This window comes from Setaria viridis, chromosome 2 (assembly GCF_005286985.2).
Source record: "Setaria viridis chromosome 2, Setaria_viridis_v4.0, whole genome shotgun sequence".
NCBI classification, from domain to species: Eukaryota; Viridiplantae; Streptophyta; class Magnoliopsida; order Poales; family Poaceae; genus Setaria; species Setaria viridis.
Window position 1 is genome coordinate 19,549,832 of NC_048264.2, and position 26,893 is coordinate 19,576,724.

The window sequence follows — 26,893 nt, forward strand, 5'->3', positions numbered from 1 at the left end:
CAAAGGCTCAAAGGGTTTATAGGATTGCGGGTAAACTAATCTACTAATTTTTTTTGGCCTTTTCTGGAGTATGGGAAAGTAAAATAGTGAAGGATTGGAAGTCTCTCACCGATAAACCTTGCTCTGATTACCAACTGATTTGAACCCGCTAGGGTTGATTCCCGATCTTTCGATGAGAGAGGCATGGATAACTCGATTGGTGGATAGAGACGACGTTCACGGCCCGACTACAGCCTTCCAAGCTGCGCCTTAGCAACCAATACAGCACCTCCAATGGCTGCCGCGATCTTGTGGAGCACGTCACCCGGCCACTAGGGCACTCGTCCTGCAAGCAATCGAAGAACAAGCAAGAACAAGTAGAACAAGCAACTCAATTGCAAATATGGAGATGAAAACCAATCTGAAATCACAAAGTTGGGGTTCTGAATCAAGTAGAACGGATGGTCTAGTCGACACACACGTCTACAAGGAACTAGCAGTGGCTAAACTTTCAACAAAACAAAATCCAATCTGTTTGTGGCAGCTCTAATCCTTATTAATACCTAGGAGGATGACCAGGGGGGTGTTGGGGTCGTGCTCCAACCCTAGGACATGTCCCTAATGGACCCAACTTGATACCCGGCCCATTGGGCCAAAATAAGGCGATGTAGCACCTCTAGACAGAAAACCTCTCAGTAGTATTTCGGTGATTGCGACCGACTCAGAATAGATATCAATATGAGTCCAGATCCATATCAAAATAGACTTTCTACGGATTCCAAGGAGTACTTGAACATTTAAAACGGAGTCTGGATGAGGTCATGACGGCCGTTGCAAGTTGGCATAGAGCTGCAGTCCGAATCCAGCCCAAAACGTGTTGGATTGGAACTCTTTCTTTCCTTGGGCTAAAAGTGACGTGGTGGCCTGGTGGAGGATGTGGGGAATGCTTGGACTTGGTCCCCAATCTACTTCTTTGGTCCTCCATGCCTTCCATGTGTGTTTAACACTATTTTTGATCCACGTATGTATTTCTGAAATTGACAATGAACACACATCATGGTGCAACATCAATTCATCAAATGTATCAAATACAATCATGGTAAAGAATTGTTTCACCTATGAATCAAAAGTTACTAATGTGGTTGTATTCGAGCAGGTGGTGTCCTCATCAGAGGACATTAGGAGATGCAGTTCAAGAAGGTATCATTCTATGGCCCAAATGCTACATCATCATCCTGGGTATGGAGGCAGCACCCCTTCCGGAAGAACCCAAGCCACAACCATCTCCTCAAATGGCAAGACCGACTTCTCCACCACGGTTGATTCCAGGACCATCATCACCAGGACCATCAGCACTAGGACATTCAGTGCCAGGACCGTCGTTGATGCATGCTCGAGCAAAGTCTCCATCTCCACATCCAGCTGGCAACGACGAAGACAACAATACTGCTCCTTGCTCACCGACGACGCGGGGAATAAGAGCAGTCCTAAGCAAGGTACCTGCAGCCCCAAAAAAGGAACCTGCTGGAGACCCGATTATGAAGTCGCGACCAACGGCTCCCAGGCCAGCACATAAAAAGAGGAAAACAAATAAGGAGCCTGAATTGACTCCTGAAGAACGCTGGAATGCAATGACTCAAGAGGAACGCTGGTCCGAAATCCAAGCAGAATGCAAGGACTTGTTCAGGAAAAGGGCTGAACAAAAAAAAAGCAAGGGAGATGGAGCCACAACCAACAATTGATCCAACTAATTACAATTTTTTCAGAAGATGTCACATTCAAACAAGGAGGTGATGAATATAGGGAAAAAAAGAAAAGGAAAGTCATCTTCAACTGTTGTTGATCGCCGCCTTCGTCATCTACCAGAAGGAGACGCTAGAAGGATAGCAGTAATGCCCAAGTCTCAACAAGATCAAGTATTGCAATTCATGGAAGAATTTGAAGTGGGACTTGATCAATGTATAGAGCTAGGTGGTCACGAGCCAGCAACTTCACAGCCATTTCAACCAAGATGGACGTTTGAGCTAGGAAAGTCTGGTAAGGCCGGAGTTGGTAGGGAGCCTATCACCGAAGATGTACGAATTCCATGAATGGTACATGAAGACGTCCGCCGACCAGACTTCCATGTTCACCCTTAAGGTAAAACCGATAGATTTTTACGACGAAGGCGAGAAATTCCTCTGGCTAGAATTCAAAGATATATACGAAGTGTACCATCAAGATGCTCTAGACGTCTCTCTCATCAGCGCCTGGGCTCTGTAAGTATCCGTTTATCTTCGTCATTATTTTTATGCATGCGTCTCCCTACTAACTTTGTCTTCCTTTTTATGTAGGCGGCTAATTCAGAAGTGCCGACAAGAAGGATACTTGCATGTTGGCTTCATGGATCCATTCGTAGTTAACCAAACCCAACTACAAGATTTTACAGATAAAATGTTGGTGGAATGTTTCAATATGCTGGACCATCAAGGTGGCAAGAGCTACATACTACTTCCATACAACTTCAAGTAAGTGTTTGCACGTACGTATACCGTCTATCTTAGTATTCTTTTCCTTATCTGACTAATGAATATTTACATACACAGTTACCACTGGATCCTAATAGTAATTGAGCCTGATAGAAGCCGAGTTACCGTCCTCGATTCCTTGAGGAAACCACTAGCGGAGTACCAAGAGATTCAAGACATTCTACACTTATAATTAATAATTATGGACCTTTATCTCAATACAAAAGTGTATTTCCTAAATTTTCACCTAACACTATATCATTCATTATTTAAATCTGTAGGGCATGAAAATAATTCATCAAAAAATGACGCCAAGGTGTATTCCAAGAAAAACTTACATGGGACACAGACTTCCCGGTACGTATGAAGTTTGCATATTTTGTACATTCTATATGACGAATATTTTATAACTTGTTTTTTTCCACTGAAGTGCTTAAGATAGGAACAAGGGACTAATCTATGTGGGTACTATGTCTGTGAGAACATGCAAAGTTTTCTATCACACCAGGCCAAGTTGATGCCGCAGGAAAAACAGGAAGTATGTAATATAAATAATACTATTAATAGTTAATTGTTTTCTATCTCCTTATATTTAATTGTCCATGTAACATTATTCACTTCCAAATTACATATGCATAATATTCGAGACAAGATCTTGGAGAAGAAAAGAATAGACAGAATATGCGAAAGTCTCGTAGGATTCCTGCTGGATGAGGTGATAAATCCACAAGGAGAATTTCATTACGGTGGATGAAATTAAGAAGCACCAAGCAACACCTCAACGGGAAGACCTCAACAAAGATCCTAGAGCTATATAGCTAGCTAGCTAGCTAGGAATTAATTGTACTGTATATATATACTAATCAAGAATTGTACATATACTAGCTAATTGTATAAGAATTGTCTATATAAGTATGTAATAGTTAAATTGATTCGTTTAAATACTATATATAGTTTGATTGATTTCATTAATTATAAAAAAAACTCTCAACTAACTAAAGGGGTATGTGATGCACGAAATTATAGGCGCCATGCAGACGCCTGCATGGCGTTGTATACACGCACATTAGTCCCGGTTTGTTTTACAAACCGGAAAAAAAGGGGTCTGTCCAGCGCTTGGCGTGGCAGCCCGGTTAGTCCCGGTTGGTTTTACAAACTAGGACTAAAAGATGATCTTATATCCCGATTTAGGACCCATGATAAAAGACTGCCCCCTTTTATCTCGACGGGTTAATCCCGGATGCATTTTCGAGAGATATGCACCATACGAATCGGTACTAATACCCAGTTACTAATACCCAGTTCTCTAATAGTGTCAGTAAACAGAATATAGATTCCATGGTTGGTAGATTTATCTGTAGGAATTGATGAAGAGTGTGCTGATAATGGAATCTTTTTTCGATAAATAGGATAGGAAACTTAAGATTAAAATGCTCCGGAATGGAAACGAGGGAATGTCCATAATGCCCGAATTTAGTCAGATCCAATTCGAGGGATTGGCAAAAGAACTTGAAAATTTTCCACAATTAAAGATTCAGATCACGAATTGCATTTTAATTATTTGTGAAAGGATACCAATTGCTAGAACCCTTGATAAAAGAAAGGGATGATGTGTATGAATCGCTCACCTATTTTTCCGAATTAGAGTAAAATACATGGGCGGTATCTGAACTTGTCATGGGGTGTCTAAGCTCTCAAAATGCATTTTCAGATCCATGACAAGATGTCATCCGGACCTCTAAACCCTCAAAAACATATTTTCAGGTCTCCCAACCTGTCTCATGACGTCATCCGAATCCTTAAACTCTCCGAGTGCATTTTAAGGTCCTCCAAGCACCAAGCAACACATGCGTTGTGTGATCACTAGCATAAGGTGGTTGTGAAGGTAAGGAGCGAGGAGGGAGCATTGTTATCAGCGACATGTAACAAGTTTTAAGATTTGAAAAATGTATTTTGAGAGTTTAGGAACCCGGATGGATGGCACTTTTAAGAGTTTATGGACTCAGATGGTACTTTATTTAATTTAAGGACTATTTAATTTAAGGACTACCAGTGTATTTTATTCTCCAAATTATATATCCACGAGATTAATTTTTGGTTTTGATGTGCTTGCAAACCATTTCAATTTGTTTCTAGGTGGCCATTTGATGGGTGGTCGGGGGACTCGTTTGTTGGTGGTTGAATGCTGCTATCATTCAAATGGCCTACTGTCTCTCCTAATGAAATACGATGTCCAAACATTGGCAAGGAAAAAAAAGAGTCAACCGTAACGTGAGCCAGTGTCAGATTAACGATACGGCAAAGGATGCCACGTTGCTGCAACCGGAAACATCGGGGCTGAATGGAGCTATCATGACGAGAATGGCCGAGACCAAGAAATAGAAGTACAGTTCTGAACCAGTTGATCTAACAAGGCTATAATGTTTATAGCTGCTTACTCATACAAAACAGCTAGGCACATGGCACATATATCAACACACAACACACCGAGGAACCATTCCGTTCTTAATGCTCAGCTCCTGCCGGCATGTATGGCCGCCCGGACAAAATCTTCGCATGTCGCATGACCACTCGAGAATACATCCGTCAACGCTCCCATGACATCAAAGGCCTCCTGCAGATCATCAGACGAGGTCATGTCTTCCAGCCAGGAGAGCAGGTCCTTGGATAGCCCCACCATCTCCTTCATATTGCTCAGCTTCTCATTCATTTGGATCTCCCATTTCTCGAGGCTACCACCAGACTCTTCTCTCTCACCTGACTTGCCCATGCCGGATGATTTGCCCTTCTTGAAGAACTGTTGCAGCTGATCAATTAAGCCAGTGTACACCAGCATTGGCTGGACGATGGTAAATAGCTTCTTGTTCTCACTCATATCAGAGGATGAACCTTCATCTGACCGAACTGCCGAGGAGGATGAGTCAGAAGACATCTTGAGGGTTGATCGCCCATGCTTATGTTGCATGTATGCATGGTAGATGCCCCTCTGCAGGAATGCTGGTCGGTGCTGGAGCCAGCTCTCGTATGACTCTGACAGAAGGGAATAAACCATCATGAACTGTACAGTCTCCTCGGAGGAACCTGAACTACCACGGGGCCCAGAGATGGATGCTGAAAGCCGAATAGGAGATTCCGGTGTTGATGGAGAGCTGGACAGGTACGTGGTGACAGCCTTGGCCATAGCATGACGCTGCTGGTTGGCACTTCCATCTGCAAGATGCGAAGCCATCTGGACCATGAATGGAAGAAATCGCGAGTTGCTTTCCCTGCCCCCACCTTTGCAATCCGTACTGAAAGAAGCGCCTGTTGCAAACCTCGCAAGCATCTAGTGGAAAAAAAAGCACCATTTTATGAGATCAGTCAAGTGTAACAGGTAAATGATTGCCAAAATCACTGTCAAACAATTCACAATGACATCTTCTGTACATCTATCTGTCAATCAAAGTTACAATTTGAACTCATTCGTTATATTTCAGACATCAGCATGGCTTTCAATACACCTTGACCACTGCATTTTGTAACTTCATAGTAGGTAATGAAATTAATGATATAGAGGTTACTTATGATGAGTGATGCGAAACCACTGACACCATTTCTATGTGACATTTGAATACTTAGTGTGGTAAATGATTTATGAACTGATACAGTATATTAGAATAGAATGGAACAACAGCATCATTAATGTCAAAGAACATACTTTTAGCATGTAAGATAATAAGAACAAGAATAATCAATATGCATGTCAAAGAATAATCAATATGGAAATAATCTTCAGAAACAAGTTTTCTACCCATACATGGCAATGCAATCATGCATTTCTCAGGGCCAAATAAAAAACATGACTGTCGTTTCATGGTATATTTCAACTTTCAGGAAGAGGATTCAAACCTGGGCAAGAACTAAAATAAAACAAAATGTAGCCATAATAAAAATGCCATTCATACCAATTGAATTACAGTGAAAAGTATGATTGGGAATTTTTGCACCATTTTAGCACAAGAATATGTAACCCAAGTCAGGATCACATACCAGCACAATGTCATATGTCAATAATCGGAGACGACTCCCATCTGCTCGTCCAAGAGAATTCAATTGGTCCCAGTACTGATCAACACACCTAGTGTACTGCCCAAGAGGAACAGATGGCCCCCTCAATGGAAAGATACAATTGCACAATGTCTCATTGTTTCGCAAGGTAGCACCATCCCATTCCCTTTTAGGAGTCTTCAGTGCAGCATCAGCTCGTTTAGCTTCCTGATGGCATTGGTAGTGTATGATATTGAAGTGGCTAACAGTGGTGTAAACACAGTCCCCACGGCCACTACCAGCACTTGTTGCACCTAAGTTCACTCGTTTACTGAATGCATAGACTCCCAACATGTCTGTTGGCCTTAAAGTATACCCTTCTCTACAAACCATACATGCTAAACCATCCTCCTCTTCTTCCACATCATCCAAACCTTCAATAGTGGGCTGAGACACAACAATGCGTCTACCTCCATCGGAAGAAAATTCTTGTCGCATTCCCATTCCCTGGAATAGAAAAGGAGGGGAAAACGCAGTGCCCATTAACATGCGTACATGTAGAATTCAGGACCTAACAATTACTGTTGGAAATATTTGCAGAAAAGAACTTCAGAAAACAGGTCACATAACTGCTGATGAAACTATAAGAGTTACCTGAAGTAGCATCTCTCTTTTCTTAAGAGCACGGCGACGCATCTCATCCCTTGTAGCATGTCGCAGCTCTTGAATTTTCTCTCCTAGGAAGCCGTCTCCATTATTTTCTTTGTTGGCCAGCGTATCCAAAAGATTTTCTGCTCTTGCACCAATTTCATTTTCACCAGGCACCCCTTCCAAAGCGTGAAGCAGTTGTAATATGCCTTCTTCATCAATGCACTTCTGTGTAGGCAGATGGCCCTTGGCCAGCCCCTTCAACATTGACAGAATGGGTGGAATAGATGGTAGCTTCAAGCCAGATGTCCATTCTGCACTTGTTCTAAAGCCAGTCTGTCCTGGAGAAGCAAAGCTTTGCTTCACATGCTCAACAGCAGCTTTCGTAATGCCCTTCTCCAGAATAATCTCTTTTAGCCTCTCACCACACGAACTAGTCTTAAGTGACTCTGATACGCGAACAAAGTTGTCAACGGCAGATCGCTGCGTCGACGCGTTTCGGCTTATACTATCATCTTTTGGATTCTCCTCATGTTGCTTCTGCAACTGATCAAATTCAGTCCAATCCCTAAGGTAGGGCTCAAAATGTTGAATAAGAGCTTCCATAGCTGCAGGTTCCCCATAGGTCAAGTAAGGCAGGATCCTTGCCACCATCTCCTCATTCCTTTGTTGCTTGTTGGATTTTTTGGCACCTGAAGGATGACATAATCTCTCCAAAAACATGAGAACAATTTTCCTTGCCTCCTCACCAGCACCAGTCTCCTCATTAGTAGTTGTAAAAACACTTTGGGCGATGCTTATGTCACTCTCATTAGCTTCCATAGTAAGACTTTCTACAATTAGTAGAATACCTTCAGCTGGTTCCATTGCATCCGCAGAAAATGCACGCCTAGCTGTGTCAAGCAGCAAACCCAAAGCACCCAGACGTAACAAGGCACATCTATTTTCACGGATTTTGCAACAATACTTTAGAAGGTTAAGAACAGAAGCCAACTCTTCTTGATTAGATCTGAACTCATCATCACGCAGGCTCTGACCAACAACATAAGAACATCAATACAAAATAGGTCACGTTAACAAGATTGGAACACAAAATTTACATATTTTTTCAAGTTCATGTTGATAGCTGCTCGATTGATTAATCTACACTGGAGGGAGAACGAGGGATGACGGTAACCAACTCAATTGAAATTTAGAAGGGCATACCTGAATCATGCTCAAAATAATCTCAAGGCCTCCACATTCCCTAACAGCACCTGCTATAGCAAACTCAATTTCAGGATCCTGTGATTCCTCCCTTTCCTCTTCCAGTTCTTTAATCATAGGCTCAGTAGCTTCACCATCTAAACCCTGATCAGAAAATAATCATGTCTTTTGAACATAACATTGAAATAATGTTAAGAAAATCAGACTATCTACTATCTATGAATCCATCAAGAAATATCTAAAAGTCCTAACCAAGAGAAGCAAAGAATCATATCATGCACAATTATATTAACAGAAACAAGAACGCCCTCCAGATTAGTTCATTATTGTACAATAATTGCATTTTAACAAGAAAAGTTGCATCTGGAATTTAGCATCCATATGCAGTGCCCAGAAGAAATCAAGGTCTTATGATATAAAAAGGGGGCATATCATAGAACCACATAAATATATTAGCAAATAAAGTGTCACAGCAATTCCAAATATTAGTGGACATATATACCAGGTCAACTTAGTATGTTAGCAGCTAATGAGCAGTTCTTATAAAAAATTATTAAGATCCCTTACAACTAAATAGGTGCTAATATAAAATGAAAAATTGAAGGACAAAAAGGAAACCTTGACCCTAACCTGCAGTCTGTAGGTCACTGTCATCGGCGGGCAATCTCTAATGGATGATGCAGCAGTTAGTGAGTTGGCATTTGACAAAGAATGTTGAGTTTGACCATGGTGCTTCCTCCATACTTGCTCATAGACTTGGGAAATGCTCAGATCAAGTGAGATTATGTTTCCACCAACTAATAATTCCATACCATAATCATCCTCCAAAAGTCCAATCAGATCAAGCTGGTTACATATTTTGTTTTTCACATCTCTCATTAGAGGGCCAACATCCACACTGGAGTATGGATTCTTTGTCATAGAACCCCTGATGAACTCTTCTTGTGTATGTGCCTTGTTCAGTATCAGAAGATAAACAGGCTCTGGTTTCACTGGACAAATCAGATTGCAGAGTTGCTCCAATATAAACTGCAAAATAAAATTCCAGATAAGTGAACAGGGCAAGAAAAAGTTACATTTTATGTTCACAAGAGTTGCAATTGAACTATAAGCACAGTATCAAAATAAAGAAAAAAATAGGTGCTCTACCAAAGATGTCCGTCTCTTTTTTTCCTTCACATGCTTCTGCAATCCAGAGATGCAAGCACGAATAAATTGACGTTTATTTTCAGTACTCTCAAGGAGCAAGCTATCAAGAAGGTCTTTCAAAAGACGGTTACAGTCATTAATTAACTTTGTCTTTTGCACAACAAGCCCACGGATCACCAGAAAAGCTTCCAAGACCTCGGATAGTAACCTATCACTCATGAACCTGTAGTATGAGGGGGAAAAAGGTAAGGACATCGAAAAGCAACCAGATGCATTGGTAGCTTATGTGCAAACAGAGAAGCTTATTCAGGAGCACAGACAGCTTTACCTTGCTCTGATATTGGGAATTTCAAGAAACTTGTTCAGGAGCTCAACAAGCTTATGAAGAATGAACCCTTGTGATATATCAATGCTTAGGCTTCTCTCCTGTGATTCAACATTGGACACTTCTTTTGTTATCAAAGAACATAATGATGTCAAACAACCACGAACAGTTAGGAAAAGACGTGAAGCCTCTGAATCAATCATGATCCCAAGTAACTCAAAGTACTCTGCTGCACTTTCACCAGCTGAGAGTGTTCGAGGAAGTAAAGACATGAGCAAGTTCAGTAACTGAAACTGTCTGGGAGAGTTTGATGGGCATAGCAAGCTTATGAGAGTGCATATCTCGGATCTTATTGACTGGGAACACGAACTTAAAATCAAGTCTGATACCCAGGAACCCAAGGCAAATTTTGAGAAGTCACTCTTACTTGATTTCCGACACGCACGACGCTTCCATCTGAGTCCATATTTGAGAACCAGATAGTCGGGCTTGTGTGAATCATGGCGTGTCTTCTGAATAGATCCTTTCACTGCCTGTGATACTTTGTACTGCCTCCGGACAAAATCTAAATATGATGCACCACCCTCCCATTCAGAGTAGCTCAGAAGTGGAATGTCCTGGCCTCTTTGACTTCCATCATGAACTTTTCCAGATATATCTGGTTGAATCTTAGCACTGGGGTTATTAGTGGTTGTGTTGCCAGTTGTATCATCATTCTTAGATTGCAGTGCCAAGCTAGATATTCCCAAGCCTGACTCCTTATCCCCGTCTGATTTTGGAGGCGTGCAAGCCTGAGAAATTATTCTCAAACAAGGAAGAATAATATGTTCTGAAATTGCAGGATGTTTTGCTCCAACCTTAATAGAAGAGAACAACAGTTGAAAGGCGACACGTAGTCTTGCCTCCCAAAACTCATCTACAAGGGCACAGGTCTCTGATAGCAGCAGTAACTCTTCTCGTGTTGATTGTGCAATGTCCATGGAACGATGGTGCTCAAGACAATACATCACCTTCTTCTGAATCAAACTGTTCAATTCCTGAACTGCATCTGCATCACTTTCAGAGAAAGAAGATAGCACAGCCCTAGCAAGAGTGCGTGCAGTCCTAGGGCCCTGATGAATGTTGTTTTCAAATAACTCCGATAAAATTCCAGAACTTACAAGTTGCTTCCTGCAGTTTGCATGTTTGGACAGCACTTGTAGTAACTCCAAGCATTGTGTAACAAATGTGGTACTACACCCATAGCAACTACTTGGAGACCTTGGTATTGAAAAAGCTGGTAATGCATTGGTATCACTAGAACTTTTCTGATGAAGATATGTCATTAAAACACGACGCAGCCCTTGTAATGTCTGAACACTTTTGCTCACAGAATCAAAAGCTGCTTTGCATTTTTCACCATACAGAACACCAAGAAGTGCAATCTTGCGGTTTACCTTGCATGTTGGCCCAGGCAAGGACACCATCATCTGCTGGACAGCATCCTTCTGCTGCGAGTCTATCTCCTGTTCACCTATGCTCGACACAAGTTTAATGAGAGGCTTTTTAAATCCCATCAGTTGCTGGTACCGCCTATGTGCATTTTCTGACTCTGACTCAATTGCTGCCAATCCTTTTCTCATGTCATCATCATTTTCCATGTTGTCAAATGAAAAACTGGGTTTTGCCATGAAGTGGAATTCAAAACGACCATATTTGCTGTATCCACACTCATTGCAGAGGAAAGAGTCAAGATTTTCATAGTTAATGTTTCTACATTGTCGGCACTGGTATGCATTTTCATGGCAGTTACTACATATGCCATGCTTATCAGTGACAGACCTGCTACACCGTGGGCATTGCAATGACTCAAGAGAAGAAGCTTGAAGATTTTCATAAAATGAATCAAGCTCAATCATAAAATTGCACGCTGTAATTGGGATGGGGAATTCAACCTTCAATTCGGTCTGATTAAATGTAAGATGGCAGCTCTTAGCACGCTTCCAAAGAGTCCAATTATTCTTCAATTCTGACAAGTCAGTCACAGGCCTGTTATTATAATACAAATTGAGTACTTTCACCGACTTAGACTTGCGAGCATCATAAACATTCATTGTAACTGACTGTATAGTAAAGCTTCCAGTGCATTTTATAATTATTCTGTTGTCAGTAAATTTGGTCTCGGACTTGAGGGTTTCAAGCTTCATCCTTGAATACGGAACATCTGGGCAGCTGCAGGTAACACAAGGCTCACTCTCTAAGTAATAGCCATCAAACTCCACTAAGCAACTCAGCGTGTTGTAAATACGGGAATTTGGATGATTTGCCAATAGCTCATTCTGAGAGTGGAGCGTGTCAAAAATGCAGCTTATTACCTCAGGTGCCAAACACTTATTCACAAGTTCAGAGTCATTCTGCTTTGCACTGGAGTCATTCACTTTCCCGAGTAAACTGATCATAAGGTCAGTGTACTCAACAATATTTTGTCCATACATGGGAAGATGTGTCACCTTCTGCAGCAGAATTGTTAGCATAGTCTCCCTAAGTGGGTTTTTTGCATGGTACCACACCCCAAATAAAACACATTTAGCTTCATGGCGGACACCTGCTGAATTCCACTCTAGCAAGAATATATCGATAAACCGCTTCAACAAGTCACCTTCCTTATCATTGAACATTTCTACAACTTGTTCCATGTCCATGCACGATTTTTCTGAGGAACCTTCAGAACCATCATCGACCTTCCGCTTCTTTTTCGAGTCTGAAGACTGTGAGCTAGTTCTTGTAGAACCTCCTAAATCAGCACACTCTGGTTTTTGCGCATTATGATTGGCATCTTTTCCTGAATAGAAAGCCAAATTTAGAAGCTTGAGAGTCTGAATAATACACTCTTCACTGAAATGGTAAAAATTGTCCACGAGAAATGGAAGAAGATCCATGTGCTTCAAGCAGAACTTTTGCCAATTTTTTGGCCTTGCTGCAGCCACATCACAAAGAATAGACAAACATTTTATGAGCTTAACACTTCTCTCATAAGGCACAGGATTTCGGAAACCTCCAGACTTGTTTACGATTTTATGAAGTTTCTTGACTTCATGGGAATACTGCCATGAATCCCTCACACTATAATAGTGAGTCTTGCTGCCGCATAAATGAAGGAAGAGCCTCCTTGCATACCTCCGAACAAATGAAGTATGAGGATTGCTAATATAACTGCAAAGCACGTCTTGATATCCATCCAACTTTAGATCCTTTGTGTTGGGAACCTTGTAGCTTCTATCCTTCTCAGCAGACTTCTCCTTTTCTGGTCGAACCATGCTATATACAAGCCGGAAAGTATTTTCCAACAACAATTTGTAGTAATCCGTGAACAGATCAGTTGGATGAGATTTAGCATATGAATCTGAAAAAAATGGAGAGAAGTTTCCAGCTGGTAGCTCTCTCCTTACTGTCAATAGGGATCCGCAGCCTGAACCAGAAGAACCAGCTTCTCCATTTATGGATGATGACTTGAAAGTATGAACAAGTTGCTGCAGAATATCCATAAGATAATTCAAAAACGACTGCTGCCTGAGGGCAGAACAGGCACGAACTAACTGAGAAGTAAACTCATTTTTATCCTGGTCACCACGGGATGATGGAAGAGCAACTGTGGTTGACGCCGGAACCTGAACAGGACCTTTCTCTGTCAAATCTGAGCTCCCACTTGACTTTGAATGAGAACTATCACTCCCAGGCTGATGCCAGTTACGGAACATAAGTGTGAAGAACATGAAAACAAGGATCGAAACTTCTCCAAAAGTGCATCGCGTTTTGGCAGGGAATGGTTTGTTTATGTTGATTTCATCCATGAGCCACTTCACAAACTTTTCCAAATCCAAATTTTCTGGCTTTGAACTATCCATGAAAGGACCACCAACTGCAGATGAAAGCCTGTAGAATAACTGCATTAAAGGTATGGCACGAGTACCAGCTGTGGTCCCCATCCAACCTCTAAGCTCTTCAATTAGATGGCTAAGTAGCAGGGAATTAATGGCACGTTTCGATGCAGAAATTGAAACAGTTGTTTGGCCTGCAATAGTCTCAGGGAAGTCTGCAGACTCACTTGCATCGAAAACATGAATCGATGATGGGGAGGTCTGAACACTTCTATCAGCAGGAGGATGAAGAACACCAGAATCTGTTAGCTCATCAATAGAGAAATGGATTTCATTGCCTTCGCCTCCAAATGTATCAAGTTCAATTGGTATTGCTGACATGGGATGATCTTTTGAATGCGGTACCGGTAGGCGATCTGCATCAAGTATCTCATAGCAAGTTTCACATAGGTCAAAATCTGGACATATGTTACAGTGCCACCTTCGCCTAAGTATTGGAACAGTGGAACAGCCATCACAACAGTATTGCACTGATGATGCTGCAGGATCTTCTTCAATCATAACCTGAGCATTTCCACTGCTGGAACCCATAGCAGATGCACTCGGTTTTGCATGGTTTTCAGGAGCATCATCATTAGCTATCATTGTCTGCTTCGGGAAAGGAACTTGGAGAAACCGGGATGAAATAGCTAAACTGAAAACCAGAAAGAAAAAGTAATTGAGAAAATGGTAACAAATGAAAACTAGCAAATGTTAATAGTGGCACACGAATTGATTGATAAACAATGGAAGAGGATCACCTGCTAGAAGTCTGCACTGCTTCATATGGTGCAAAGAGTAGCTTCTTCAGTAGCGCAACTGCAGGTCCCACTGAAACTCCAGAATTTTCATTGGAATGCAGAGCCAGGCATTCAGCATAGCTATAAATAAATTCCACACAGGGTACAACAAGACTATTTATTGTCTGTGTATCTGGTCTGTCTAAATCTAATATACCCCAGAAAACTTGCATAAGACCATCAACTAGTTCTGTACCTGCAAAAAATGCGGTTATTATAATAAATATTTGTAGGTTGAGAATATTTTAAATTAGCAACTGTAATAATTGACAGATTGGGGAATATCACTACATTCTAGCATGTTGTTTTATGTGAATGTACGGCCCACATAATGCAACTTATGCAAGGAAAGTAATACTTCCTTTGTTCTGAAATACAAGGCAAGTACGTCCCAAGTCAAACTAGCCTAACTTTGACCAAGCTTATTGAAAAGAGTATTAACATCTAACACATCAAATAAGTAAATTATGAAAGTGTATTTCATAATGGATCTAATTATGCTCATTTGACATCATAAATATCATTGCCTTTTTCTATAAATTTGGTCAAACTTAGCGAAGTTTGACTTAGGACGAACCAAAATGCCTTAGATTTCAGGACGGGGGGAGTACAATATCCACTCCTTGAGGCACCATTCAAAAGGTGAGAGAAATCAACGGCCCAGTCAGCAATTGAATATTCAATCCTTCTAAAAGTCAACATGTAAGAGTCAAACGATACATTTGGTTCAACGAGTCAAAAGTATAATTAATACCATGAGTTTCGAGAAAAGAGGCCAGGTTTGATTTCCTGTGTAATGCAACTTTGGAAACTGTATGGATCTGGGCTATAAATTCTTTTATCACCCAGCTAGATGCAGCACCTCCAACTCCAATTCTTGAAGTAATTGCTGGGAGTGATTTTATTACCCCTAGAAGGCGCATCATGTCCTTAACCTGTATAAACAGAAGCCATAGGGTCATCCAAAAAATAGTGGAGCAGAAGGAAACCATTGACCCATAAGTGTTAAGATCAGTAGGCAATGAAAATTGGTATTACATGATAGTACATGTCCTTCTTTGGGAACACAGCCTGAAGGACACGGCATGCAGCAGAATGTAGCAGAGGTTCCCTGTCACTTTGAAAGATGGTTTCCAATAAAGCTCTGCATTTTAGATTATTAAGTTCCATGCCTGCATCAGCCATGTCAGTAAAGCAACTTGGTGGGCATAGCAGGTATATGCGTGAGAGAATCCTGAGGGCATCTGCCAAAACTTGCTCTTGGATAGGAGCAGCCTGCACAATTTGGGGTCTCTTTCCTGATCTTCCACCAGTAGAACTACCACCCAGTGCTTCCATATCAAGCGCAGCATCCATTTTCTCTTTCCATCCAAATTCATCTTTAGCTCGACCATAAACTTCAATAGAATCTATCCTAGGTATAGATGAACCATCGAACGTCCGCCCAACAGAAATTGTGAATTCTTCATCTGCCAAAAGTGATTCAGCAGTAGTAAATGGAATATCATACCATGATCTCATGCCTTCATCCAGCTTAATGACTCTATGAAAAATTGTGATCTCAGAAGGAATGTTGCTAGCAGATGTATTGCCCACATGGATCCGGCAACCAACCATGACTATATCTGGGTTAGGATTTGAAATAGTCACCTACAACAAAAAAAATGGAGTGCATATAAGTCATTCAACATCAATTGGTTTAGGGACACTACATGGATGATGGAAAAAATCACAGTATGAACAAAACAGAACACCCTACCTTGAAGCCAGCAGATGTCAGACTCTCTAAATACCCATCATCTGATGTCAATCTTTGCTTAATGCTTTCAGAATCGCCACTCTTGGTTGTTTCGCTATTATATTTAACATCACTTGTAATGCAAGTTGTCTTCTCAAAGAAATCAAGTGGAAATTCTGGTTTTATGCCAGTGTAAGCTCTACTGCTGAGGATGCTGCTGCCCAACTTCTTTGTTTGCTCTGCTGCAAGGATTGTCGAACTTTCACCTCCATTAGGTGTATGAGAGTAAATATGAAGGCTGCCATCATCATACAAAATAAGGCAATGTGTTTTATCTTTAGACAAAGGCTTATAGGCAGCAACACCAACCACTGAGGAATTTGTACCAATACCGTGCCTCATATTTTGTGCAACCAATTCATGAGGACCCAACGACACCGCAAAAGGAGCATTTGATTTAGATTTTGATAGGCAGGTAAGGATTCCACTGCCAGCTAATAGCTCTCTCCAACGGTAGAGCCCGGCTGGCTTGGATTTACCATCATGATCTTCCTCACATATATATGACAATTCCGTTATCGACGAAGAATCAGCATTCAAGCAGCCCATGAAGGTTGTACCATCTTGATGAGATACAAATAGAAGCCTGTACGTTGATGAGAAGTACAATGACAAACCTTTATGCATGGATACGGCATCTTTGACCAAGACTGTTTCAGCCAATATTTTTGCACCAACATCACCCTCCAATGTAACATTCAGCCTATACAAAAGGCCCCCTTCAGAAAGAACAAGCAGCACCAATTTCCCCATCGAGGAGGGGACAAGGGTCGCATCAACTATTATATCATCAGCTACAGTAAAATAATGCATGGGGCTGATGTTGTCTTGTGAGAGATCATATATCTTCACAAACAAATTTGTTACTACCATGAGTTGTACTTGAGAACCCGGAACCCACTCCACACGTCGAATATATGCTCCTTGCAGAGCAAGTTCTATGGCAAGGCGGTCAGTTACTTCACCACGACTATTTAATGTTAGCACTTGGCAGTCCTCATATCCAGAAACGGCAAGGTAATGGTCCACCAATGGATTGAAAACTAAATGGACAATTTCAAAGCGAACAATGTTTCTGGAGAGGGGCTTCACATTGGTTTTGTCTGCTGTAATAGGTGATGCAGTAGGCTGTCCAATAATTTGTCCCACGTCAAATATAGCAACTTTATCACCTTCTCCAACAGCAAGCTTACCTCTAGTGCTGATACTGAGCAATAATTTAGCAAGCGAACCATTAGCAAGATGTGACTTAAGCTCCCTAGAGTTTGGATAATCGGCTTTTATCTTCAGGTCAAGTGATCCACTTTTAAAAGCTTTCTTTAGTTGGAAGATGTCAGAGGAATGTGACACCAGCACATCACCTCCCAACAAAACCTTTCTGTCTTTTGAAAGATTCAACTCCCTTCGGTCAAGTATAGCAGGCAGCAATTTTTTGCAGATTTCAAGCACCTTAACCTCAATATCCAGATTTTTAAGAAATAAAGGAAGCCCACTGCTGAATTCATTAGGCACAGATAGCTTCATGGAACTATCAGCATCAGTAGAGATATCATCTTCAAAATCAGAGCTGCTATCTGCAACCTGCTCCACATCCTCATGATAAGCTAGTATGGGGTGGAAGCTGCTAGCTGCTGGTGGTACAGTTGAGCTGCCAGTAAATTTCCGAGGTTTCAAACACTGACAGCTGCTTCCTCTCACACCTCCAGCTCCACAGTCACAGAAGAAACGGCTTGATCTAGAGTAAACAACACGATGCCCTCGATGACACACCTTGGCACAAACAGAACAGCAGCCTTTCGAAACTGTCAGGTCACAAGTATAGCAGAAGTACCAATGCTGTTCCATGAAATTACTGCCACTGGATGTAAATGTGCACACTTTTGACGCTAGAGCTCTATCACTGTCTCCGTCATCTTCCTCATCTCTATCAATACTCCCTAATTCCCCATCAGAAGTAGCATCATCTTCATCTTCCTCACCAGAGCTAGCATCACAATCTACAGCAGGATTACTTACTTGATTCGTGCGGATAACAAGGTTTTCTGAATTTTTCAACTGCTTTGGGATGAGAGATCCTGATCCAAAACTGCTGCCAGAAGTTTTTGATGAAAGTCTCTTAAGAGCACTTCTATTTAGTCCAGTATCGCCGAACACTGCCTCCACAAAAGAAAACAGAAACTTCAAAGTGTGCAGCTTACCCTTGTCCTCAACCATTGTCTCCATCAGTATCAGAGTGTTTTCAAACAAGTGCTTGAAGTGTGATTCCTCACTTGATAGTTGAACAAGAAAATGGAAATATGCTTTAGCAGTCTGGAGGTCATGTGACAAAAATGCTCTATCAAGTAACAGTAGCATAGAGTTGAATAGGTGATGTTGAAGTTCTTTGGTCACTGCTTCAGGTGAAGGACAGATGAGATTCGTAAAAAAATCCACTGCTAGTTCTCGGGTTGCAGGACCAGCAGTGCCATTTGTGCTTTCAACTTTTACAGAAGGTCCCAATATTACAAATTCTAACCATGACGAAAAGCAGGGCACATCCATTCCAATAAATTTGTTTTGCAACTTCTGCTTAAGACCAGGACAGCAACCATTGCGCAATATATCAGTCAACAAATGCAGAATCTTCAAATTAACCTGCTCAGATTTGCAATCCAAAACATCAAGAAAGACTGACATATCAGCATGCTCAGATGCAAAAATACGGCTTGCTTCATCAGGAGCTCCTTCTGCATCATCACCAAGGAAGAATTTAAACACCTCTCTTTTAGATCTAAGGTCTTCCACTAGATCAACAATTGTAGAAACTAAAATCTCTTTCATCCTGCTATCCATGCTCTCATTCGAGTTTATGTCAGCCAGGAATCCTTCTAGCTGCTTCAGAACAAACAGATCGCTGTACTTAGCAAGATCATCCCTGTTGTTAATTAGACTCATAAATATATTATCACACTCTCCATGAATAGGTTTGAATGTTTGATCTGATCTAACAGCCATCACCATACTAAGCAGTTTGGAAATAATACCCTCATCAACTCTGTCTCTGTCTCCTGGTAGCGCAACCTTTGTATAACCATTAAAGGTCTGCATGATCTCATTTATCACCAGAATGCAAGAAAGGAGGGCACTGTTGCTAGAAGGGTAAGCTGATGGAAATCCATGCAACAAGCACTTAAGGGAAAAATAATTTTCCTGACCTTCACCTAGCTTTGTGGTGACTCCATCTATTCTTGATGAAAGCTGGTATATGGGTTCCAGCATTTCCAAATATGAACCAGATTTCTCAAAAAGAAGGTGGTGCTTGGATTTGTCAAAGACAGAATGCTTGAGCAGCAGGGAAGGGTAAGAATTATCCAAGGAAGGCTTTCCACTGTAAAGAAATGACAGGTATGCTTTCTTAAAAGTATGAAGGTAGACCTCCAAAAGAGAAGACAAGGTATCCAAACAGCGTCCAATGTTCTTGGTTAGGTATATAGACAAACTATTTCCATGAGTAAATAGCTCCTCACCCTGAACCTCATGTTTTCTATGTGAATCCACCTCAGTTTCTGCACCTACCTGCTGCCTCTGAAGATCCGCATTAATGAGTGAGAGAATAAAAGAAAGCCAAGCTCCTTTCCTTGGGAAATCCCAACTCTCCAGCTTACTAGAACCAAGAATATCAGAGTGCAACAACTCTAGGAGTTCAAATATTAATGCAGGCAGATCGATACCAGCATGAGATGAAGCACCATTGCTGATACTGAGAGCAAATGCTAGGAAGACGTTGACATTGCCAAGTTCAGGCTTCAAGTAATAATCATTCAGAAGAGAACCATTGCCGTGACAGCCTGTAACAGATAGAGTATTCCAGCAAATAAAAAATATATATCTTTCCACAATGAGATCATCAGCAACTTCAGCGCTCCTACCATTCCAAGAATTAAGGATTTGTGACATAGTTGCACCCAAATCAGCCAAGCTCAAGCCCAAAGTTTCAACAGCAGCCTTATCAAAATAGGAGTCAGCATGAGTTGGAGTCATATCAATTAAGTGAGGGAGCAAATCACTGGCCATAGCACTCTTTTTGACAGAATCATCAAGCATTTCCTCCACAATAACAGTGGCAAGGGATGGCAAGCAATCATTCATGGAATGTGACTGGCCCTGATTCAACTGGATATCCCTCAATCTGGATCTCATCCTCATAAACAGCCATGATGGATGTGTTAACGGGTACAGCAACATATGTCGCAGAACAAGCAAAAGTCTTGATAGGAGCAATGCCCATCTTGTCAGTCCAGTCACAGATACTCCAGATGGAGGCTTTTTCATTTTCTCTAGGGAAGAGAGTACAATTTTGACCAAATCAGCCTTTTCTGACTCTGTCGTTAAATGAAATGTTGCCAAAAGAATTTCAAGATGAAAAGCACAAGGGAGACTTGCACAGAAATCACTAACATTTAATGAGCTGGATGATGTATCATTTGCCTTCTCCAAAAGATAAGTAACATACTGAACAAAAATCTTTCTTCCCAGACTAAATCCTGAGTTTGCTGCATAAGTCATAGCATGCGCAACTAAAGCAAGTGCATAGTGGTTATAGGTGTACTTCCCATTGTCAACATTAAACACTTTCTCCACAAGGTCTTCCCTTAAGGAAGCAGGACATTCATCACAAACAAGAAACATTTGTAGGAGTTCAAAACAAGCTGCATTGATGTGCAGTAATTTATTTTCAGAAGACATCGTATTTCCAGTGCTGCTTTCGTCAGGGAAACAAGCTTGGCACTTCAGTATTGAAAGAAATTGATCTAGGTGACAGGTGTTAAATTTTCTGCAAGCATCCATGTATATAGCCCTGGACCATTCTGGAGAGAATATGGATGCTTTCATAAAGCATATCAGGTCGGCAGCTAACTGAATAGGCCCCTGCTGGCTGTTTGATAGATCGCTCCCTAGAGATGTTGGCTGCTCAACACTTTCGGTTATTCCTGCAGGACGTACTTCAGCAAAAAGATTCCCAAAAAGTGCTTCTTCCTCGTGACTAGCCACAGATTCCAATTCTGAAACAATAGGTTGTTTTGTGCAACTCAGCTGTGGCTTCTCACTTGTCACTGATTTCACTCCTTCATCGTGGAGGAAAAAAGTCAGATGAACTAAACCATTCAACCATTGTTCTCCTGAAGGGAAGATAAATTGTAGATACTCCTCACATGTATATTTCTTCAGCAATGGTACCTCCTCTGAACGGACATGACAAGACAGATCATTTAACTCATGATTGAATGAATAATAGAAAGCATCTTTTTCAGGTTTGTCCCTGTCAACACGCCTTGTCCATCGTTTGGTGTCTTTAAGAAGTTTCAGCACAAATTGAACGACACGAGGAGAGTAAGCTAAAGGAGGCACCAAGCAAGTACCAGATCTTTCATATCTCCATATATTAGGACTGAAGATTTCCAGCATGGATGAAAGTACGCATACTTGAACTGTACAACAGATATCACTGTTGCAAACGATAATTTGCATTAGCTGTAGAAATTCTTCAAGTATCTGCAGCAAGATAGTGCCAACACCATCTACACAGAAGACTCTGTCATGATTTGAGAACTTGAACTTCAGTCTGAACAAGGCTGGAAGACTATCAGCACATCTTGCTACTGATGATAACATCATGGCATCAGAAGCATCAGGGGGAAACTCCATAGTGAGACCACAGACTAACTTCAAAATTCTTTGGGTAAAAGACAACCTCAAGTTAATGTTTACATCTTCAACCATTTCCAAAGCAGGAGACTGGCATAGCTTCCCCACTAGTGTAAGAAGGCGTGGTATACAACATAAATGAACAGCTGCAAAATGCTGCGCTAATGGCACCATGCTATTTGGAGATACCACACTGCATGATTGGGTATTCTCTGAAATAACGTAATCTTGCCGCAAGTATTCTGGTAACAAGGCTAAACGAAACCGTTTAAGATCATCTCCACTTTTCGAGCAGTTGAATCCTGGTAATAGAGATAAGTCGTCAAATGGACATAAAACATTGATTCTTTTCGCATAGCAAAGGCCCCAGGAGTTTACCTTTTAGATAGCAGAAATATTTCTCTTGTGGGCTCAAGCGCTCAGCTTCAACTTGGACAGATGTCCACTGCTCAATGATGTCATTTATAACGCAGGGTTCCAATGAGTATGCCTTATTGTGAGTACCTTTAAGCAGAATAAATTCCACAAAACAGGCAACTTCATTCTGCAAATATGCAAAACCAAATTAACAAATAAAGAATGCTACGTGACGTGCAAGTATCTTTGCAGAACGCTGGCTCAACCAAGATGGAAACACAACGGTGACAACATATAAGATCATCTTAGGAAAACATCTAGTAAACTTTGATAAGTCAGAAACTCCAAATGATCACCCCCCACAAATTAAAACCAAGTGAGGAGAACTTACCACTAAGCTAAAGTCATCACACGCATATGACGATTTTTCTAGATGCAAGAGACAGAATTCCAAAGATCTCTCCACAATCTCCACAGCTATTGACTCCACTTCTTCCACTGATAAGAAAAAGAGAAACAGATCAAATCCTAATTTCCTCAACATAACCCTTTTATTTTAGAGCTACACTAGACCTCCTTCTAATAGTTAAAGGAAAGGGGGGCATAATATTGTAGAAAATCTATTAGTTATTATCTATTGAAGTGTAAATGAGTACTCCAAATAGGCAAGAAAAAAAGATTTCTTAGAGACAACTTTTGATGCAGCACACTAATGTGGAGGAACAGCTCCACATTGCTGCTACGAATAGATAGATACAGCACAAGTATTGGAGGAACCTCTCCAATGTGCTAATAGGTAGAAACAGCACAAAGTATTGAAGGAACCACTTCAACGTGCTGAGCTAGATATCATTCCAGAGACAAATAGACCAAAAGGTCGAATCCGAATCCACAGATAGCAAGAGCTTAATCCAAAGCCCTTAGGGTACAAGATCTAGTCCAAGATCTAAAGGGTAGAACAACATGTTCTATTCATAACTATAGTGGGTACATCAAAACCACCTTACAAACTTGAGACTTGCCTCTATTTATAGGCTCATAAGCCTTACACAATTAATATGACAACTAGATAACAACTCACATATGACAACTAGGTAACAACTCATGTATAGCTAATAGACAATTAAGCTTCAAGATACTTCTTGATCACACTAGTGTAGTAGTAGTGAAAACCAAATTTGCAACTAATTCTTGAAGTGTCTAGAGATGAGTGTATCTTTTCATAGTAGAAGGGTGGGACTTGTCTTCTAATTCTTGATAGCAAAATTCAGTTTGGATTTTGACACACTTGAATGTTCATGAACCATTTGGTTATATTTGATGTCCCTCATCAACTTTACATCAAAGGCATGACAAGTTCTACCATTTTATTTATTCAACACATGCATCACGAAGGAGTTGAAGCTAATGCTTTCAGTGCCATTGAGGAGGTCACTATGGGCATGCTTAGTACCAATGGAGTGACATGGAATGCAATAGAAATTGCTTCCTACTCCCTCCATCCCAAAATACTATTCGTTTTGGCTTCTCTAGATACATAACTTTTGCTATGTATCTAGACATAAGTATATATCTAGGTGCATGTCAAAAGCTATGCACCTAACAGCCAAAACGAATAGTAATTTGGGACGGAGGTAGTATCTTGAGGGAGTGCACCAAGATCTCCATAAGAAACCCTGTCTAAGGTCACAGTAAATACTAAGTGCAACACAGACAACAAAAACAAGGCCTCCAGAAGCAGCAAGATACTTTATGCTGAAGAGCACCGAATTAAGAACGCACCTATCCAGACGCTCAAAATAAGGTAAAGGAATGCAATAAATCAGCATGTGTTCTCAGGAGGGGCAGAGAAATATCTAAAACACAAAACCCAGACCCCCCCCCCCCCCTCTCACTAAAGGAAAATCTAGCAGAAAGAGAAGGAAACCCACTAAGTAAACAAGGCAAATGCCAGGTTCAATTCAAATCTCAAAAGTTTTCTCCTAATTAGATAAGTGGATGAATGAGAATGTTTGAAGGACTAGGGTTTCTAGATGATCGAGATCACATTGGGACAAGAGAAACCTGATAAACTAATTCATTACTCTTGTTCATGGTTCTTAAAGCGTTAAGGCGAGCCGTGGCAACCCACCACCCTCTTATTACCTCGGTGCTTAAGGCGAGGCGGTAAGGCGGGCAAGGCAGACGGCCGAACGCCATACTCATAGATAAATTAGAGAATAAAAGGAAAAATAAGTCTATTAATAGGCCATAACCACAACAATAGATGAGCCCACTAGTCTACTAAAGCCCAACTCAAGACAACAGCCCATAAACAACCTTTCCCCTCCCACCTCCAGTACCCTATCCTCTCAATCTTCTGTCTGCACCCCGTCCCCGAACATTACAACCCCACAGAAGTAGCGACGAGCATGGCCATGAATCAGCCTCTTCCCCCTACTAAAACGGAGCCCCACTGCCACCCCCTTCCAGATCGCAACCACCGCAGCTGAGCAGGGGCAGATCTGCGCCAGCAATTGCTCTGGAATCAGTGGGCGGAGCTGTGGCAGCGATGGCGCCTGAACTGGCGAGGATGGGGAAGGAGGAACGAGAGCCGTGCCGCCCACCAGTTCACCTCCTTGCTCTTCCTTTCTTCTCCGTGCCCCCCTCTTCCCTCTCTTCTTCCCTATTTTGGCTAGGCGTCAGGGACACCTTGCCCCCAGTGAGCGCCTCATCGCCTAGGCGATGCCTTACGAACCATGCTCTTGTTTGACATATAACAGATACACTGGTTGTTGGGACCACCTTACTCCCTAAGAACAATATTTCAGTCTGAAGAAAACTATCACCTAACACACAGCACTACAAGGAAGAAGGAACTTAACCCAGACAACAGGGAAACTTATTGCTTTGCTCATTCCTATAAATTACAAACACATTGAAAGTGAAATGTAGAATTAAGAGTATCATTCTGAAACCAAACAGCAACCAGAAAATTACAGCTGTTAGCCAGAACTAGTAAATAGGTAGTGTGCATGTGCAGGGAACATCCATTCATATATGATTCTTACATACTCTTGTTTCCACATTGTTCCAAAATACAGACACCTAGATCCATATTTGGCAGGAAATGGGAACTACAAATCACCATTGCATCTTCTACCAAATTATTAAGATCAGTGAAGAAAATCTGTTGTCAATCCCATGGACTACCAATCATCCTATCATGCAATTCAGACATGATACCACTGAGAACCGATACTGGTAACAAAGCAGCAATCAGTCCAACATTAGATAAAAGAAAATAACGATACATCATTAGCCACAGGGAATGAAGTATATAGTGAAGCAGTGAACCCAATCCATACATGAGTGCATGAATTTGAAGTGCAGAAGTGTATATAAAATTCTCCGGTGCCTAAACTAGCTAAACCAACTCAAAAATGCACAGAGAAAGCACAAACGTTCATGACCTCGTGGCAACAAGATAACCATAGTAGGACCAAAAGAACAAGAAAACCTATAAACCTCGCATCACAAACATAATGGACTGAAACAGAATGCAGAGTGGAGCACAGCCTGGTACATGAAACAGGGATGATGTTCAGGATGGATAAACCTTGCTGACCCAGACTGAAGATTGATGCAACAATTAAGTAAACAAAAGCCAGAGCTATAAGGGAAACTCTCAAACAATTGTATATATAGATCTAACAATCCAGTGCACAAAATATGGAAGGGAAACAAAACACCTAAAGCCACATGAACACAGCAACTTGAACAAGGTGATGAGACATGGAAGATGGAACTATGGAAGCTATAGCGGCAACTTTGACAAAGGTTATGAGACATGGAACTATGGAAGCTATCAGACACCAATCAAACGGTCTGATTCTTTGCCGTAGCTGTAACCGTCCCTGTAGAGGAACTACTGCCACAAGGCAAGGTGATACCTATCTTACTCTCTAACAAGCAGCAATCTTAGGATCAGACAACACAAGCCACCAGCAGCAGCACATCTAGCAGCCCTAGCTTATAAAAATACAAGATCACAACCCGCGATAATACAGCAACGCGAACACTCATGGCCCATGGGGGACCATCCAAGACGGGAGAGGCGGGATCGGAGGAGCTCACCTGAGGTGGGTAGGACTGCGGACACCACGGCCCGGGCGGCAGAAAGGACAGCGCGGGCGGCGGCTGGGTCTGTCGGCGGACCGGCCGCGAGGGCCCCCGCAAGGGCCTCGAGCCCGGGGCGTGCCGTGGGCGAGCGGAGGCGGCGCGCCGGCGGGTCCCGCTCCGCAGAGGCGGCGAGGTGGTTTAGCATCGCCGAGATCTCCGCCGCCGCCGCCATGGCGAGGGATCTCCGATCGGCGGGGGTGCCTAGAGAGGAGCGGTCGTCGGATCGATCGCCCTCGAACCTTGTGATGAGGAGGTCAGGAGGGAGGGTTTTGTGCTACATGTGTTGTCGTTTTTGAGAGAGAAAGAAGAGAGAGAAGGGGGAGGGGGAAGAGAGAGACTGAGAGAGGATGAGCGTG

The 26,893-nt window shown here is 41.8% G+C and overlaps 1 protein-coding gene across 1 annotated transcript; it reads right to left on the bottom strand.

Annotated features, from left to right (window-relative positions):
* Window positions 1-4,839: 4,839 nt before the first annotated feature.
* Window positions 4,840-26,893, bottom strand: LOC117843484 (auxin transport protein BIG). The gene is made up of 14 exons (XM_034724089.2): window positions 26,493-26,893; window positions 22,768-22,874; window positions 22,398-22,563; window positions 16,296-22,321; window positions 15,575-16,186; window positions 15,291-15,471; window positions 14,498-14,732; window positions 9,844-14,391; window positions 9,516-9,738; window positions 8,997-9,395; window positions 8,367-8,510; window positions 7,167-8,192; window positions 6,516-7,019; window positions 4,840-5,811 (listed from the first exon to the last, which is right to left on the bottom strand). Exons 1-14 carry the CDS (start codon window positions 26,707-26,709, stop codon window positions 4,999-5,001), a joined length of 15,201 nt encoding a protein of 5,066 aa, XP_034579980.1. The 5' UTR covers window positions 26,710-26,893; the 3' UTR covers window positions 4,840-4,998.

Coding starts and splice junctions, on each gene's coding strand:
- LOC117843484 (XM_034724089.2), bottom strand. CDS start 26,709: ATGGCGGCGGCGGCGGAGATCTCGGCGATGCTAAACCACCTCGCCGCC. Junction 9,739..9,843: donor ATTCCCAATATCAGAGCAAG/GTAAAGCTGTCT, acceptor CTCATACTACAG/GTTCATGAGTGATAGGTTAC. Junction 7,020..7,166: donor AAAGAGAGATGCTACTTCAG/GTAACTCTTATA, acceptor TTTCTATTCCAG/GGAATGGGAATGCGACAAGA.